Source organism: Heloderma suspectum, chromosome 7, assembly GCF_057233095.1.
Source record: "Heloderma suspectum isolate Gila_16-S chromosome 7, 16-S_ref, whole genome shotgun sequence".
NCBI lineage: Eukaryota > Metazoa > Chordata > Lepidosauria > Squamata > Helodermatidae > Heloderma > Heloderma suspectum.
In genome coordinates this window covers 102717156-102736823 of record NC_139464.1, presented here as the reverse complement: position 1 = coordinate 102736823, position 19668 = coordinate 102717156, and the positions used below count along the sequence as shown (strand labels likewise).

General features: G+C 47.3%; 1 protein-coding gene across 1 annotated transcript in view; it reads left to right on the top strand.

Annotated features, from left to right (window-relative positions):
- The window catches only part of ABCD2 (ATP binding cassette subfamily D member 2), a 50647-nt gene that overhangs the window by 21665 nt on the left and 9314 nt on the right, over positions 1-19668 (top strand). The window contains exons 5-6 of the mRNA XM_084811007.1: positions 156-250; positions 18338-18483. Of these exons, the coding sequence (XP_084667133.1) occupies positions 156-250; positions 18338-18483 (241 nt within the window). The remainder of the gene's footprint in view (positions 1-155; positions 251-18337; positions 18484-19668) is intronic.

The following is a 19668-nucleotide window of genomic DNA, read 5'->3' as shown; positions in this document are numbered from 1 at the left end:
CAATTCACAATCAAGACATCCAACAATGAACCTATATCCTCCTAAGACTGACAACTTTCTGTCTGCCTGTGTGTGAATGTGTGTGTATGTGTGTGTGTATGTGTATGTGCTCTACTAACATGTGTTGTTGTGGTGTGTTTTTTTTTTACTTGTAGGAAGAGTGATAGATGTTGATCATGGAATTATCTGTGAAAATGTTCCTATTATTACCCCAAACGGAGATGTGGTGGTTTCCAGGCTAAACTTCAAAGTAAGATGATATGCAAGTATCTTCTGATTGTTACCATCACAGTTAGCACAAAAGCAGCACAGAGTTCATGTACCTTATTTTAAATACTTGGACAAGCATATGGAGAAGAGGGGAAATCAAGCAAGGTAGGCATAGCTGCTCAATGGTAGAGGCAGATGGGTACAGTTCATCCTACTTCAGGAAACAAGCAGACAGGTGTCTGCTTCCTGTGCTCTGGTCCACAGATTCAATCAGCATGTGGAGGTGAGCAGGGCTCCATGCATTTGCTGGCCATGCCACCTGATCTCTATGCATTGGGCAGAACATGAGAAAGTTACAACTGTATGTGCATAGGGTCCGTACTTGTGATAGGGAACGCATACAGGTCCTCTGTAAGTATAGACCTTTCATACAGCTTTACCCAATGCATAGAGGTTGCCAGGGGGGCGGGGTAGGGGCAGTAGTCACATGAAGGTTGAGGGCGGGGCCAGCTGCTGTCATCTTGTTCGACGTGTTGAAGTGAAGGTGTGGACTGGACTGTGAGAAGAGGTCTAGACAGTGATAATGATCTGCCTGTGTTCTCATGCGATTTCCAGATTGAAAACTAAAGCCAGGATGTTCAGTGACTCATAGGGTCACACCTGTGTTCTCTTGCCCTACTACAGTACTCTAGTTGAGCTACAGTTAGATGCTAATTTTGCTCCCTGAATGGACAAGGGATGCAGTTTCTTGTATTACAAACATAATGAAGACAAGGGAATTCAAATGACCGAGTCTCTGCTTTCCACATTATATTTTAATATGAAGAAAAGCCCCCAGAAAAGGACAAAAGATACATTTTTTTCTGTACCATCAGAAGGATCTGGTGTGTGTGCGTGAGAGAGAGAAAGCAAAAGAGATCAGCATTTTGTGAAGCTTCTTAAATGTCTTTCAGAATTCAGGTATCTCATCCTGGCTGCTAAGTTTTCCACCATTAACAAAATGTCACTTTTGCCACTGAATTCTGGCTAAAACAGAATTCAAGGCAAAAATCTAGCCTTATGTTAAGAATCTGGCTGGATCACAACAATGCTCATTTAGCTCATGTCTTGTTTCCCACAGTGGCTAACCTGATGTCTCTAGGAAGCCCACAAACAGGACAATATTCCAGAATGGGGCATATTGATCAACACACACATTCCCTTTTACTGGATCTACTGCATATTCCTCTAAGAAGTGCTCTAGTGTTTATAGTGCCAAAATCCATGATCCAGTGTAAATGAAGCATGTGCCTGCAAAGATATCCATTCCCTGCAATTGTTAATCGCAGTGCTAATGAAACCAGCTGAAATCCAAAAGGCAGATGGCTTTTCTTCAGAATTTCTGAAAATGGATTTCATGGTGGAATTTGTCCTAAGGCTCTGCATATCTCTGAGAAAAATGTACATCTTTTACTATTCTCAGGCCATTTCTCTACCCCTGTCCTTCATACTTAGGAAGTGAAATATAAAGGGCAAAGTATTTTAAGACAAATTACTTGTTCAAATGAAAACAAAAGAAAAATGGCCCTAAGGCAGCTGATATCTTGAAAGTTTTAAATTTCCTTTATTTTTGTAAAACAAGAAGTGACATAACTTAATCAATGAAAGTTACACAGTTAATTAATGTTGGATACAATTCACATTGTAGCTAAGGGAGAAACTATACATTATGAGAAGCACTGTATGTCCTTGTAATAGCTAGTTTAGCACAGTGGGCCAGTTCACATGATCAGAATAAGCCATGGTGGCTTATTTAAACTGTGGTGCGTACCAGGCATGATTTCCATGAAGCTGGAGGTGGCTTGTTGTGTCATCTGGACCCAGCTCGTTGGAGGGGAAAACAACCCTCCAATACCTCTACAACAGCCCATGGGTTATTAGAGGGTTGGTTCCCCTTCTAACAACCCTTGCTGGCTGGGTTCAAAAAGTATAACAAGACACACCCGAGTGGTGATTATGGAAATCATGCACCTGCACATGGCCAACATGCACTGTGATTTAAATAAGCTACTGTGGCTTATTTTGATTGTGTGAACCAGGTCAATGGCTGGGTTCACACAACATGACAACCCACACTCAAGGTTGATTATGAGTTGAGTGTGGGTTATTGTTGAACCTGTGGGTTGTTGTGTTGTGTGAACAACCCACAAAGGGAACCCATAGTTTGCTGTTGGGTTATGAACTGTGAGTTGGTTGTGGTCAAAACAAACAGTGCTTTGTTAGTGAGGCTGGGTTCACACAACATAACCCATGGTTCGGTGATAACCCATACTCAGCCTTGAATGTGGGTTGTTGTGTTTGAACCCAGTCAATGTTATTTGCATTACTTTGTCTACTGGACCGAACTGGCTGTTGCCAGGGAGCGTTCCACTTGCTATGTATTACTTGCTATGTCAAACTAAGATTATGTGAAGGAGGCATGAAACACTGGCTATATTACAGCCCATAAACACAGGGAAAAGCCTGCTTGATAAAGACTGCAGGGTTATTAGCAGGACCTTCTATTTTTAAGTTATTTAATAGCTAGTTTGTATTCGTTTTAATCTAGCCCACCTCTCTGGGCTGGCTGAGGGCATCAGTTTAATAAGGAGATCCATGTTCCTGGGTCCCCCCATCCCATCTGTCTCCCATTGTCCTTGCTTCCCCATCACCCCTTTACTTGGCTGTACTGCAAAAAGTTTTCCTTCATTTTGCCCTAGACAGCCTCATTGTGGATGCCAGTAAGAGCCAAACTACAAGTTACGCTAATCATGTAGCATGTAGTTGAGGGTTAGCCTTTTCTTTAGTGTAAGCCTGTCCCCTGATTCGGATTGGGATCATTGCACACTAGGAGGGGAGGATTAACCCCCCCCATCACCATTTGCTTCCCAAAATTGAAGCCAGTTGAGCGGGTTTTCTTCCTTTCCTTTTGATTTCGGGAAGCAAACAGTGGTGTCAATAGGAGTCAGTCTGCAGGCATTCTCATATGTGTGTGGATTAATTCCAGCCACTGAAGTAGGACTGTCTGAGAACAGGACATCATTCATAGCAGAGCACCAGTGATGTACGCAGATAATTTGATTTTTCTAGAGATCCCATAATGTTTACTTGAGGATCAATTTGGGGACTCTATCCATAGCGGACAATGGGAGCACATGACCCCTCTCCTGCACGTATGTGGTAACATATTATCATATTCCACCCCACCCACACCCACACACACCTTTATGAGTGAGGCACATTTGGAATTTTGAGAGACTTCTAAAGATGGCTGCCATGGGAGCAGTTTAGCCATTCACAAAATGGCTCCCATAGTGGATATGGCCAGTCACAAAACCACCAATTTCCTAGAAGGCAAACTAAATCTTTACGTAGCCTATCACGTTGTTTTGTTTTGTTTTGTTTTTTAACCTGGAAATGGCGGTGGTGGCAGCCGGTCGGAAGACCGGCTGCCGCCTCTGAACCACCACCGCCAGGAAGATCCGCCCAAGGTAAGTCTCGTCCCGGGGGGGGGGGAGGGGGGCGGCGGGCCGTTCTGCCACGGATTTCGGGGGGCCGAATGCGCTGGCATTCGGCCTCCCCAAGATCCGTGGCGGAATTTTCGTACATCCCTACAACCTTTCAAGGACTTGAAGAGCGTTCTCATATCTCCCCCCAGTTTTCTCTTCTCAAGGCTAAACATGCCCTGTTCTTTCAGTCTCTCCTCATAGGGCTTTGTTTCCAGTCCCCTGATCATCTTTGTTGCCCTCCTCTGAACCCTCTCCAGTTTGTCTGCATCCTTCTTAAAGTATGGTGCCCAGAACTGGACACAGTACTCCAGATGAGGCCTAACCAGTGCTGAGTAGAGGAGAACTAGTACTTCCCGGGACTTGGAAGCTATGCTTCTATTAATGCCTGCCCAAAATAGCAGTTGCCTTTTTTGCAGCCACATCACATTGTTGGCTCATCTTCAGCTTGTGATCGAGAACAGTTCCAAGATACTTCTCGCTTGTAGTGTTGTTGAGCCACTATCCCCCATCTTGTAACTGTGCCTTTGGTTTCTTTTTCCTAGGTGCAGAACCTGGCATTTATCCCTGTTAAATGTCATTCTGTTGTTTTCTGCCCAGCGCTCCAGTCTATCAAGATCACTTTGAAATTTGTTTCTGTCTTCCAAAGTATGAGCTATCCCGACCAATTTTGTGTCATCTGCAAATTTGATCAGCATTCCCTGCACCTCCTCCTCCAAGTCATTAATACAAATGTGGAAGAGCACTGGGCCCAGGACTGAGCCCTGCGGTACCCCACTCGTTACCTCTCCCAAGTTTGAGAAGGTCCCATTGATAAGCACTCTTTGAGTCCAATTCTGTAGCCAACAGTGGATCCACTGGATCGTTGTTTCATCTAGCCCACTTTGAGCTAGTTTGCTCATCAGTTTGCTCATCATGGGGCACTTTGTCGAAAGCTTTGCTAAAGTCGAGGTATATTATGTCTACAGCATTCCCACGGTCCACAAGTGAGGTTACTTAATCAAAAATTGAGATCAGATTCATCTGGCAGGATTTGTTCTTGACAAAACCATGTTGGCTTCGAATAATCACTGCATTGTTTTCAAGGTGCTTACAGATGGATTGCTTTTTCATCTGCTCCAGAATTTTCCCAGGGATTGATGTCAGACTGACTGGTCTGTAGTTCCCAGGTTCCTCCTTTTTACCCTTTTGGAAGATAGGGATCACATTAGCCCTCCTCCAGTCATCTGGCACTTCACCCGTCCTCCATGATTTCTCAAAGAGAATAGACAGCGGTTCTGAGAGTTCTTCTGCCAGTTCCTTTATTACTCTAGGATGCAGTTCATCTGGCCCTGGAGATTTGAACTCATTCAAAGTAATTAGGTGTTCCTTGACCATATGCCTATTGATCTCAAGCTGCAATCCTGCCCCTTCAGCCTGCACTTCATCTTTGCCAGGGGGGTCATAGACCTTCTTTTGGGAGAAGGCTGAGCCAAAGTAGGAATTGAGCACCTCTGCCTTTTCCTTGTCATCTGTTATCATTTTGCCATCCTGATTTAATAGCTGAATCACCATTTCTTTCCTCTGCCTTTTACTATGCACATAGCTGAAGAAAGCCTTTTTGTTGTTTTTAGCATCCCTCGCTAACCTCAGCTTGTTCTCAGCTTTAGTCTTCCTGACGCCATACCTGCAATTATGTGCTACCTGCCTGTACTCTTCCTTTGTTACTTGGCCTTCTTTCCACTTCCTATATGTGTCCTTTTTTGTTTTCAGGTCATCTCTAAGCTTTTTGTGAAGCGACATTGGCTTCTTCTGTTGTCTTCCACCTTTTCTTCTTGTTGGAATTGTTTGTAATTGTGCCTAGAGAATCTCCTTTTTTTAAAACTCCCACCCATCTTATTTATTTATTATTAAATTAATTAATCGCCCATCTGGCTGGTCACCCAGCCACTCTGGGCAATGTACAGCGTATAATAAAGCAGTTTAAAACAATAAAATGCTACAGTAAAAACATTTTCTAAAATACCCTAACCCACCCCAAATGCCTGCCTGAACAACCACATTTTTAATGCATGACGGAAGCTCATTAAAGAGGGGGCATGGCGGAGTTCCTTAGGGAGGGAGTTCCACAGAGTGGGGGCCACCACAGAAAAGGCCCTCTCCCTCATCGCCACCAGTCTAGCTGTCCTGGCTGATGGGACAGAGAGAAGGCCATCTGAGGCTGATCTTGTTAAGCGGCCTGTCTGGTGTTGCTGGAGGCGCTCCTTAAGATAGGCTGGGCCGGAACCATATAGGGTTTTAAAGGTCAAAACCAACACCTTGAATTTGGCCCGGAAAACAACTGGTAACCAGTGCAACTCCTTCAGCACTGGAGTGATGTGATCTCACCGGCGGCTGCCTTTAATCAGGCGAGCCGCCACGTTCTGTACCAGCTGCAGCTTCCGAACCGTCTTCAAGGGTAACCCCACATAGAGCTCATTACAGTAGTCTAAACGAGAGGAGACCAGGGCATGTACTACCGATGGGAGCAGATGGTCGGGAAGGAAGGGGCACAGCTGCCGTATCAGATGGAGTTGATACAGCGCTGTCCGGCTCACAGCTGACACCTGAGCCTCCATGGACAGCTGAGAGTCCAAAATGACCCCCAGGCTGCGGACCTGGTCTTTCAAGGGTAGCCGTACCCCATTCAACACCAGGTCAATATCCCCAAGCCTCCTCTTGTCTCCCACCAAAAGTACCTTGGTCTTGTCAGGGTTCAGCTTCAGCTTATTCCTCCCCATCCAGCCACTCACTGTCTCCAGACATTTGGACAGGGATTCTATGGCCAACCTTAGTGAAGATTTGAACAAGAGGTAGAGCTGCGTGTCATCTGCATATTGATGACACCGCACCCCAAACCTCCTGATGATAGCCCCCAGCGGCTTCACATAGATGTTAAATAGCATCGGGGAGAGGATGGAACCCTGTGGCACCCCACAAGTGAGTGGCCACGGGTCCAAAACCTCCTCTCCCAGTGCTACCCTCTGGTACCTGCCAGAGAGGAAGGACCGGAACCACTGCAATACGGTGTCTCCAATGCCCAACCCCTCCAGGCGGTCCAGGAGGATACCGTGGTCAACAGTATCAAAAGCTGCTGAGCGGTCAAGGAGAACAAGGAAGGAGCATTCACAAGGTCTAGTGCATGACTGGCTACATTGGTGGGCCCAGTTAGAATATGGTGCAGCTCCCAGGAAGCCATGGTCTCCATGAAGTCCTGAGGTGCTCCTGTGAGGATGGCCTCTGAATGTACGTTGAAGTCCCCCAACACCAGTAAGTTAGGGGACTGCACATGCACATCAGAGACCTCCTCAAGCACCTCGGCCAGGGAGTCAGTCGTGCAGCGGGGTGGATGATACATGAGCAGAATCCTCAGACTGCCCTTCGGGCCCAACCTCCAGTACATGCACTCAGCAACCTTGGTCTCCCGGAGAGGGGGTCTGGTGAAGACCAAGGACTCTCGGTAGATAACAGCCACTCCCCCTCCCCGATCCCCAGCCCTCGGCTGCTGTGCATACGAAAATCCGGCTGGATACATGGCTGCAAGGGTTGGAGCAGCAGCCTCAGCCAGCCAGGTCTCCGTAATTAGGGGTGGACGAAAGTCCCTTACCTGTCCTTGAAGGACGTTCGCGGTGGGGGGGAGGCGCTTCGCTGGTCCCCCCGCGAAGTTCAGGCCGGGGGGGGGAGGCTTCCCACCTCGGCCCGGTTGAAATTCAGGCCGGGGGGGAGGCTTCCCGCCTCGCCCCGGCCGAAATTCAGGCCGGGGAGGAGGCTTCCCGCCTTGCCCGAACGCGAAAGTTAAAAAAAAATTTAAAAAAATACGCCCCCTGATAGGCTACGTGATGATTCACGTAGCCTATCATCATGGCTAGATCTGCAAAGTCAGCTGTGATAGGCTACGTCAATCGTCACGTAGCCTATCACGGGTGACTTTAAAAAAAAAAAAAACGCGTACGCTAATGGCGGCCCCCATAGGGAGCCGCCATTCGCGTTCCTTATTTAGTCGCTGTAGTCTACGTAAATGTTTACGTAGACTACAGCGACCAAATAAGGAATGGGAATGGCGGCTCCCTATGGGGGCCGCCATTAGCGTACGCGCTTTTTTTTTTTTTTTTTTTAAAGTCACCCGTGATAGGCTACGTGACGATTGACGTAGCCTATCACGGCTGACTTTGCAGATCTAGCCGTGATAGGCTACGTGAATCGTCACGTAGCCTATCAGGGGGCTTTTTTTTTTTTCCTTTGATTGCAATGGCGACGGCCCCGCTCCCCGCTCCCGCCCCGCTCGAACACCCGCCGAACCGCTGGCCGGACCCGCCGCCGGGAGGGACATTCGGCGAAGGTAAGTCCCGTCCCGGGGGGGCGGTGCGGGGGGCGGGGGGGGTTCGGAGGATTTCTCCCCGAAACTTGTTCGGGGGGCCGAACACGTGGAAATTCTCCACCAACCCTATCCGTAATACATGCCAGGTCTGCACCCTCATCCAGGATCATGTCATGGATGAGGGAGGTTGTCTGGGTAACAGACCTGGCATTGCAGAGCAGCAAACAAAGGCCAGAAGATGGAGTCACGCCTTCCCCCAGCCATCCTTTGGCTGTGGACAGGCCCGGAGCAGAGGACAGATACTACACATCTCTCCCTTGTTCCCCTTACCTGGCATGGCCTGCCCCTAGCGCTCCACCAGCGCCTGCTGCCCAGCCTCAGTATGTTCTGGCCCGCAACAGTCCCCCCACTGCCTCCATCAGGTGAACACATGCCCCCTCGCTCCCGCCTATCAGGCAGGCTAACCACCCCTAAAAACACAACAAAATCCCCCTGAAATTAAAAAAACAAAACAATTAAAAATCCCCTTAAAACTAATAAAGAAGTCCGCAGGGAAGGTCTGGTGTTGGTGGCGGCGGAAGCAGCAGCAGCAGGCACGCCTCTTCCCCAATGGTGGCAGCTTCTCCGCAGGCCCTGGCTCTCCCAGGTAGGGATGTACGAAAATCACTTACGCTTTGCGGATTATGCTGATGGTGGGGGGGAGGCGTTCCGTCCCTCCTCCCGGAATCCTGGCCGGGGGCGGAGGCACTCCATTCCTCCCCTCCGGAATCCTCTGTGGCCGGCTGTGCTCCGCGGCAGCTCCACGGAGCAGCTGGCCAGGCCCAGCCAGGCCAGAGCTGTCTGCAGCCGGATTTCCGGTCGCGGAGGGCTCTGGGTAAAAAACAAAGAACAAAACCCGCGTACGCAAATGGCAGCTGCTGCGGCCGCCGCCATTTGCATTCCTTCTTTTTGGCCATCTTAATCTACGTAAATATTTACGTAGAGTAAGATGGCCCAAAATAAGGAACGCAAATGGCTATGGCCGGCCGCTGCCATTTTTGTACGCCTTTTTTCTTTTTCTTTTTACCCAGTCGTTTTAGGCTACGTAAGTTTTTACGTAGCCTAAAAGGTGTATGCAAATGGCGGTGGCCGGCCGTAGCCACCGCCATTTGCGTACTCCTTTTTTTTTTTTACCCAGACATTTTAGGCTACGTAAAAACTTACATAGCCTATCACGTCTGTGTAAAAAAAAAAACTGCAAATGGCGGCGGTGACAGCTGGTCGGAAAACCAGCCGCCGCCGCCCAGAAGATCCGCCCCAGGTAAGTCTCGTCCTGAGGGGATCCGCAGGGGGGCAGGCCGTTCCGCCACAGATTTCCGGGGGCCGAATGCTCCCCGAGATCTGTGGCAGAATTCTCTGCCATCCCTACTCCCAGGCCACCTCAGCCAGCCAGCTTATGTAGCCCCTCCCGGAAGGGGCGGGTGGAAGCAGCACAGCTGGCTCAGTACCTGGGGGCCTGGTCCTGCAGGGACTGGCGGTCTGCCAGGCAGAAGTCCACATGGAAGGCCTGGTGTTGGTGGCGGCGGCGGCAGGCCCAGCAGCAGCAAGCATGCCTCTTCCCCAATAGTGGCAGCTTCTCCTGCAGGCCCTGGCTCTCTCGGACTCCTTTTCTCATTAGAGTCGCTTGCCATGGGACCTTACTGATCATTGTTCTGAGTTTATTAAAATCAGCTTTCCTAAAATCCAGGGTACACGTTTGACTACACTCGGCTTTTGCTTCTCTTAGAACCAAGAACTCAAGTACAACATGGTCGTTTTCGCCCAGAGTTCCTGTAACTGCTACTTTATCCACTAAGTCATCTCTGTTGGTTAGGATCAAGTCAAGGATAACCGATCCTCCAGTTTCTTCCTGTACTTTCTGTAGGAGGAAGTTATCCGCCACACAAGTCAGGAATTTCCTGGAAGGGCCATGTTTTGCAGAATTTGTCTCCCAACAAATATCGGGGAAATTCAAGTCCCCCATTACTACTACATCATGCTTCCTTAAAACATTGGCTATTTGCTTTTCAAAAGTTTCATCCTCATCTTCTCCTTGATTGGGTGGCCAGTAGTAGACTCCGACCACCAGGTTCCTTTTATTCTTTGCTCCATTTATTTTGATCCAGGTGCTCTCGGTGGGGCTACCAAGCTCATCCTCCTGTATTTCTGTGCAGAGATATGTATTTTAACATATAGTGCAACTCCACCTCCCTTTCTGTTCCTCCTGTTCTTTTTGAACAAGTTATATCCTTCAATTGCTGTATTCCAGTCATGACAGTCATCCCACCAAGTCTCAGTTATACCTATCAAGTCATAATTTCCCTCTTGTATTAAGAGTTCAAGTTCGTTCTGTTTGTTTCCCATACTCTGGGCATTAGTATATAGACATCGAAGAGCATGTGCTTCATAGTCTGGCTTTCTTCCTACATGTGTCTGAAGACTATTATTGGGTGCTATTAGAGCTGTTCTCTCCGTTGCAGTGCATGAGCCTATGTCCATTGATACCCCCAACTTTACATCTCCCTTCCCCGTAGGATTCAGTTTAAAGCACTCCTGATGAAATTCTTCATGCTGTGGCCAAACACATTCTTCCCAGCCTTTGTGAGGTACAACCCGTCCCTTGCCAACAGCCCATCTTCCAGGAAGTATAGCCCGTGGTCCCAGAATCCAAATCTCTGTCGTCGGCACCACCTTCATAGCCAGTCATTCACCCGGAGTATTTTTCGTTCCCTTTCTATCCCTCTTCTAACTACTGGAAGTATGGATGAGAAAACTATCTGGGCCCCAAAGTTCTTGGGTTTCCTTCCCAAAGCTTCAAAGTCTGATGTGATTTCTTCATAGCTCCGCTTGGCGGTATCATTTGTTCCCATGTGGATGATAAGAAATGGATACCTGTCAGTGGGCTTTATGAGTGCAGGCAACCTTTCAGTCACGTCTCTAATCCGTCCTCCCAGGAGACAACATACCTGGCGTGTCCATGGGTCTTCGCGACATACTTGGGTCTCGATCCCACGCAGCAAGGAGTCTCCCACTACTACCACTCTTCTCGTCTTCTTGTTGTAGGCCTGGGTTTCATTGCCTCTGTTTGACTGACCTTCAGCCTCTTGTTCACTCTCATGTAGGCTCCTCTGTGATTCTTCCTCTGCAGGCTGTCCTCCAGTCTCATCCTCAAGTACCTGGAATTGGTTCCACAGCTCCACTGCTTCCACTGGTGCAGAGTGGCATCTAGTTCTTCTCCTCCTAGCTGTCACCTTTTCCAAGGAGTATCCTCTACTGCATTTTTCCTCACCTCAGCATTTCCCACTTCTTGCTGTTGCTCTTCAAGCTTCTGGTCTTTACTCTGCTGCTGTAGTTCCCCCATTCTGTCCAAGAACTCTTCGTGTTCTCTTATTCCCCAGAGGGTCGACAGTCGCCGCTCCAGTCCACTTACTTTTTCTTCCAGCAGCGTGATCACCTTGCACTTGTTGCAGGTGTAGGCCATGTTGTTCTCAGGCAAGAAAACAAACATGGCACACACGTTGCAGGTCACCACCACTGGAGAGTCTTGTCCTTCCATAGCCTCTTTTCCCTTTTTGTGTCTAGCTTTGTGATTGTTCTAGACTAGCCTGTCCCTGTTCCTTTACTCACTAGAGGTTAAAAGCAGAGTCCCACAATAATAGAAGCCCAGCTAAAATGGATACCACAGGTTAGGAAAGGTAGCACCAAGTCCAAAAGGTCACCGGCATGGTTAGCAAGCAGTGTCAAGGAAGCAATTAGAGAAAAGAAGGCTTCCTTCAGAAAATGGAAGTCTTACCCAAATGAGAAAAACAAAAGGGAGCATAACTTGCTCAACTTGAACTTGCACAAAAGAGATGCAAGCAGACAATAAGAGATGCAAAAACAGCATTTTGAAGAGCATGTCACTAACAACAACAAGGCCAACAATAAAGAATTCTTTAAATATATCAGATGCAGGAAACAAGCTAGGGAAGGCAGTTGGACCATTGGATAACAATGGAGTTAAAGGAAGATGTGGAGGCTGCAGAGAAACTGAATGAATTCTTTTCATCTGTCTTCACTACAAAACATATTGGACAGATACCTATGCCTGAACTGATGTTTTCAGCAAGGGAGTTTGAAGAAATGAGGCAAATAGTGGTGACAAAAGATGAAATTCTTGACCTTATTGACAAACTGAAAGTTAATAAATCACCAGGCCCAGAGGGTGTCCATCCTAGAGTTCTTAAAGAACTCAAATGTGAAATTTCAGATCTTCTGACAAAAATATTTAACATGTCCCTAAGATCAGCCTCTGTATCAGAGGACTGGAAAATGGCCAATGTAACACCAGTTTTAAAAAAGGGATCCATGGGGGATCTGGGAAACTACAGGCCAGATAACTTAATGTCCATTCTAGGTAAATTGGTTGAAGGCGTTATTAAAGATAAAATTAGTAAACATATAGAAAGACAAGCCCTGATGAAAAAGAATCAACATGACTTCCGCAAAGGTAAGTCATGTCTCACTAACCTTTTAGAGTTCTTTGAGAGTGTCAGTAAACAAGTAGACGGGTGATCCGGTAGACATTGTTTACTTGGACTTTTAAAAGGCTTTTGACAAAGTCCATCACAAAAGACTCCTGAGCTGACTTAACAGCCATAGAATAAGAGGAGATGTCCTCTTATGGATCAGTAACTGGTTAAAGAACAGAAAGCAGAAAGTAGGAATAAATGGTAAGTTCTGCCAGTAGAGGGATGTAAATAGTAGGGTCCCACAGGGATCTGTATTGGGAGCAATCCTTTTCAACTTTACTTACTTACTTATGCATTTATTTATTTATTACATTTCTATACTGCCTGATAGCCAAAGCTCTCTGAGCGGTTTACAAAGATTAAAAGACATTAGAAAATACAGTATACAGATTTTAAAAGTGAATTCCATAAAAAGCACATGAACAGAACAATATACAAGAACATATATCTAAAACAACTTCAACAAGCAGTCTCAAAGCAGACAACCATAACCATATGCCATTCCAGGATCAATTAAAACTTATATGCTGCCAAATGCCTGGGAGAAGAGAAAGGTCTTAACCAGGCACCGAAAGGATAACAATGTGGGTGCCAGCAGGGCCTTGTCGGGGAGATCATTCCAAAATTTGGGGACCACCACCAAGAAGGCCCTCACCTTTGTCGCCATCTTCCGAGCTTCCCTCAGAGTAGGCAGCCAGAGGAGGGCCTTAGACGTTGAGCGTAGTGTACGGGTAGGTTCTTGTCAGGAAAGGCACTCCGTCAGCTGTTGTGGTCCCGAGCCATGTAAGGCTTTATAGGTCAAAACCAGCACCTTGAATCAGGCTCAGAAACATACAGGCAGCCAGTGCAGGCGGGCCAGAATCGGTCTTACATGTTTGGATCTTCTGATCCATTATCAACCTGGCTGCCGCATTTTGCACGAGCTGCAGCTTCTGAACTGTCTTCAAAGGACCCCATGTAGAGTGCATTGCAGTAATCTAACTTGGAGATTACCAGAGCATAGACGACTGAAGCCAGGTTATCCCTGTCCAGATAGGGGCATAGCTGGGCCACCAACTGTAGTTGGTAGAAGGCACTCCATGCCACTGAGGCCACCTGACCCTCAAGTGACAAAGATGGTTCCAGGAGGACCCCCAAGCTGCGGACCTGCTCCTTCAGGGGAGTGCAACCCCACCCAGAACAGGTTGAACACCCTCCATCTGGTCAGCAGAACCACCCACCAACAGCATCTCAGTCTTGTCTGGATTGAGCTTCAGTTTATTAGCCCTCATCCAGTCCATTGTCGCAGCCAGGTACTGATTCAGCACATCCACATCCTCACCTGAAGAAGATGAAAAGGAGAAGTAGAGCTGCGTCTCATCAGCATACTGATGACAACGCACTCCAAAACTCTGGATGACCGCACTGAGAAGTTTCATGTAGATGATGAACAGCATGGGGGACAAAACTGACCCCTGTGGAACCCCATATTGGGGAATCCACGGGGCCAAGCAGTGTTCCCCAAGCACCGCCTTCTGGAGCCGACCCTCCAAGTAGGAGCAAAACCACTGCAATGCATGCCTCCTGCTCCCACCTCAGAGAGCCGTCCCAGAAGGATGCCATGGCCAATGGTATCGAAAGCCACCAAGAGATCAAAGAGAATCAACATGGTCACACTCCCCCTGTCTATCTTCCGACATAGGTGTCATACAGGGTGACCAAGGCTGTTTCTGTGCTAGAACGCAGCCTTGAACCCCAGCTGAAATGGATCTAGATAATCAGCGTCTTCCAAGAGTGTCTGGAGCTGGTTGGCAATCACCCACTCAAGAACCTTGCCTAGGAGAGGAACATTTCCCAGTGGCCTAAAATTACTAAGATTTTCTGGGTCCAGGGAAGGTTTTTTCAGGAGTGGTCTCACTACTGCTTCTTTGAGGCAGCCTGGGACCACTCCCTCTCTCAAGGAGGCATCAATCACCGCCCTGACCCAGACAGCTGTTCCTTCCCTGCCAGATTTTATAAGCCAAGAGGGGCAAGCATCCAGTACGGAGGTGGTTGCACGAACCTGTCCAGGCACCCTGTCAACGACCTTGAGCTGCACCCACTGAAACTCATCCAGAAGAGCAGGACAAGGCTGCGCTCTGGACACCTCACCAGGTTCACCTGCTACAACACTGGAGTCTAAGTCCTGGCAGATGCGAGAAATCTCATCCTGGAAGTGCCTCGCAAATGCATTACAGCGGGCCTCAGAGGGATCTACAGTGTCCTTGGGGCTGGCATGTAATAGCCCCTGGACAACTCCGAACAGCTCCGCGGGACGACAGACAGAAGATTCAATAGAGACCGCAAGATAATGTTTTTTTGCCGCCCTCACTGCCCCTGAATATACTTTACTATAGGCACATACCAGCATTTGATTGCATCCACTAGGAGTTCTCCATCTGTACTCAAGCTGTCCCCTATTTTGTTTAATCACTCTCAGCTCTGGGGTATACCACAGAGCAGTATAAGCTCTACTCAGGAGAGGGCACTCAGGAGCAATCATGTCAACCACCCGGGTCATTTCTGCATTCCACAGATCAACCAGGGTTTTGACAGGAGAACCCACCCTATCAGCCGGGAACCTCCCCAGAGTCCTCTGGAAACCATCCAGATCCATTAGCCTCTGGAGGTGGACCATTTTAATAGGTCCCCCACCCATGCAGAGGGGGAAAGCTGCTGTAAATCTAAACCTCAGCAGGTAATGATCTGACCATGACAAGGGGACTGATGCAAAGTCCCCCACCTTCAGACCACCATCTCCATGTCCAGTTGAGAAAACCAAGTCTAGAGTATGTCCTGCCACATGCGTCAGGCCGATGACATGTTGGAACAGTCCCATGGTCGTCACAGAAATCCTGAGCCACCTCAGACAAGGTATCCTCAGTGTGAATGTTGACATCCCCCAGAACTAAGTCTGGGGGATCGCAACAGCACACCTGAGATGACCTCCATCAGCTCAGATAGGGAGTCTGTTGAGCAGCGGGGTGGGCGGTACACCAACAGAGTCCCCGATCTGTCCCAGTGGCCCGACACGAGGTGCAAACACTCCAGACCAGTAGTCACGAGGACAGGGAGCCTGCAGAGGGAGATGGATCTCCTATAGACCACAGCAACCCCTGCTTCAGGTCTTCCCTGATGCTGACCCAAATACCCCAGTGGGCAGAGCTGGGAGAGGCTAACTCCTCCCTGCTCAACCACCCAGGTCTCAGTTATGCATGCCAGATTGGCTGCCTCATCCACTATTAAATCATGGATGATAGAGGTCTTATTCTGAACCGATCTGGCATTTAACAGCAGCATCTGGAGACCCAAGGGCAGGCTGATAGGGCAACCACCATGCCTGAGGCTGGAGGGAGGGCCAGAACACGGCACAGCCGTTAACTGTCTGGGCTGTGTTCCCCTAACCTGGCTAGCTCTCCTCCTGACGCCATATCTCCCTTGACCCATAACCACACTAATTGGGGCCCCTTCAAGTACCCAGACTTGGCCATATATCCTCTCTGCTAGGCACATAGCAGGATCCTAAGCAAACAACCAACCCCCACACATAAAAGCCGCAAAACCAGTCAAGCCAGTGTTAGGGGGGTGGCCTTTGCCATTGTGGCCCCCCCTAAGTGGCTCCCTCCAAAGGGGTGCCCTTGCCTTTGGTGGCAGGGGCGCTGCCGCTCCGCATCAGAGCTGGGCTGATAAGAATGTTCCAAGGGAACTCGGGCCCAGCCAGCTTGAATCAGCTGTAATGAGCCCGGGGGAGGTTTTTCTTTCCCTCTTCAGCTCCAGCTCCAGCCAGTGGGGTGGCTTCTCATCTGTGGCAGCAAACACAGTCCCAGGTAGGGCCAATAAGATAGTAAGTTGGCCCACCTGCCTCTGTTTGATGTCCCGGCTGCCGTCCCCTCCAGGTCCAGGCTTTGAACTTGTTTGGAAATTATCTGGAATTAGGAATGAGCAGTGTGGTGGCCAAGTTTGCTGATGACATCAAATTTTTTAGGGTTAAAACAAAAAGGGATTGTGAAGACCTCCAAAAGGATCTCTCCCAACTGGGAGAATGGGCATCAAAATGGCAAATGTAGTTCAACTTAAGCAAGTGTAAAGTGATGCACGTTGGGGCAAAAAAAAACACACCCCAACTTCATGTATATGCTGATGGGATCTGAGCCAGCAGTGACTGACCAAAATAGAGATCTTGGGGTTGTGATGGACAACTCGATGAAAATGTCAACCCACTGTGCAGCTGCTGTGAAAAAGGCAAATTCCATGTTAGGCATAATCTGGAAAGGAATCAAAAACAAAACTGCCAATATCGTTTTACAAATCTATGGTGCGACCACACATGGAATACTGTGTACAGTTCTGGTTACCTTGCCTAGAAAAGGATATTGTAGAGTTGAGAAATGAGCAACTAAAATGATCAGTGGGCTGGAGCAACTCCCCTATGAGGAAAGGTTATGACATCTGGGACTGTTTAGTTTAGAAAAAGAAGGAATAAAGGGAGATATGATAGGGGTGTCCAAAATTATGCATGATGTGGAGAAAGTGGATAGGGAGATATGTTTCTCCCTCTCTCATAATACTAGAACCCAGGGACATTCCATGCAGCTTATTTGTGGGAGCTTTAGGACAGATAAAAAGAAGTACATCTTCACGCCGCACATAAACTATGGAATTCACTACCACAAGATGTACTGATGGCCACCAATTTGGATGGCTTTAAAAGGGGATTGGACAAATTTCTAGAGGAGAGGACTAGCAATGGCTACTAGTCCTGATGGCAATATGCTATCTCCAGTACCAGAGACAGTATGCCTATATAGACCAATTGCTGGGGAACATGGGCAGGGGCTCCTGTTACATTCATGTCCTCCTTGTGGGTTTCTGATGGGCAGCTGGTTGGCCATGAAGAGAATGCTGAACTGGATGGACCCTTGGTCTGATCCAGTGTGGCTCTTACATGTTAAATATAACCACTGTATGCAAATTTTTGCTAAACTGCTGTCATAGCAAGGGATTCACATGGAATTCAGTCCTAGTGTGTGCAAGTTACCTAAGGAAGTTCCATTCTGTCCTGGAATTGTAGAGAGAATCTAGGAAATACTGACAATTGGGACATTACCGGTGACATTTGGTGTGTGGGTGTATTTTTCACACCCTTATTTTCACAGAAGCCAAATGTTCCTATTTAAAAAAAATAAACGGTGGTTTGATTATAGCCAATAGAGGAAGCACACGGTGATAAAACACAAGCTGTAGTTCTGTGCATATGGAGCTCCTGCTGTTGGCTATGATGGATGGAGCCCCACATTTATGGTTGGGTTGCTTTCTCCTGCCAAAGCCAACAGTAGAATCACATAAGACTGAACAAAGGCAGTGTGTATTATTGATGCACATGATTCTTAGCCACTGATCTTTCCTACGGAGACATAGTTTATTACCTCAGGTTCCTTAAATTCTTTTGCTTAAATCCCTTATGCACATGTCAAAGTGTGCAACTAATCAGGTCAGGAGGCCACTGCTTAGGATAAGTTATTGAAATGCCTCACTCTATGACATTATGACATCCTTTCAAGGATGTAGATATAGTAGCACAAATGTTAGGTATCAGGAAGCAGGATTCTGATGCGACTTTTAATTGTGGATGGGGGTGGTATGGCACAGTACACTTGAATGCTGATAAAAACAGTTGCCTTCTAAAAGGATCTTGCGTTCTTCATTTTCGCCCCTTGTAGGTTGAGGAAGGAATGCATCTCCTCATCACTGGACCCAATGGTTGTGGAAAGAGTTCTCTCTTCAGAATTCTAAGCGGCTTGTGGCCTGTCTATGAAGGAGTTCTCTACAAACCACCCCCCCAGCATATGTTCTACATTCCACAAAGGTTTGCGATTTTGTTTGTGATTTATACCATACCTACACAGATTTGTATCCTACTGCCGTACTGTACTCAAGGTGGCTTACGAAAAGAATAAAGCAATTAAAAAAATTCACTGATACAACATAAATTGGAGGTCTGCGCATGTTCACTTGGCTTTGTAGATTAGTTGGCTAACGTTTTTGTTTGGATTTTAGAGAAATAGGAATAGTTTACCGTGGTAAACTATTATGGGAAAAAAATTTAAAGGGCTACAATCAAATAGGAAAAACCAAAGGGGGAAAATTGAAAATTCCAAAGCGTATGGGAAGGTGGAGTGGGGGCGGGGAGAAGTTGCTCATCACTCACATTAGCCAATACATCTTTGTGGCATTCATGCAACCACAGTGCAAGCACCAGTTTCATGAGTAATGAGTGTGAGCATATGTTGTTCCCATCAACAAAATATTGTGGATTGTTTATGACAAAATGTGATTTCCCCACAAGTGATGCTCAGCCTTTCAAAGGTGACCCTCTCAAAGAGAGGGGGACTTCTAAAGATGTTTGGCTCCTGTGTACTACCTTGATAAATATTTCAGATACCTAGTGTGAAAAGCCTATTGGTTCCAATCTAGCCAAACTTAGTTGTGACTAAGTCCCACTGAAACCAATAGAAGATGTTGGTTCACTTGCTTTCAGTGAGACTTGGGCTGCAATCTTTTACCCATTTTTTACCCACTTTTGAATAGGCATATATAATAGGATTGTGCTGTTAGTCATGAATAACGTTAGCTGGATTGGGGCACTAGGCAGGAAGTTTTCCTATGTGAGCATCATTGAAATGAAAGGGGCTAATACAGGAAAATATCCCTTTAGATTATGGTCATTGTCTGCACTGGTTTGTCTCTGATTCAGAATAGTTTATACATGCCATAGTTTTTATTGGAGTTCTCTGAATTAGTGGACTAGCCCTTCAAAACAAGATGCTGTGTTGCTTTTCTGTGATAATGAAGTGAAGCCCTAGTTGATTTTACCCAGATTAAAACAGGATTTTACCCCGTTTAAAACACTGCTTTGATTCCGTATGGTTTAACTGAGAATTTTGCTTGTCTTGGTTGCTGGAGGAACTGTTCATTTGTACATAGGGTCCACTGATCACCTTAAAATGCAAATTATTTTTGTACCCCATGGATGGTGACAGGGCACAGGAGG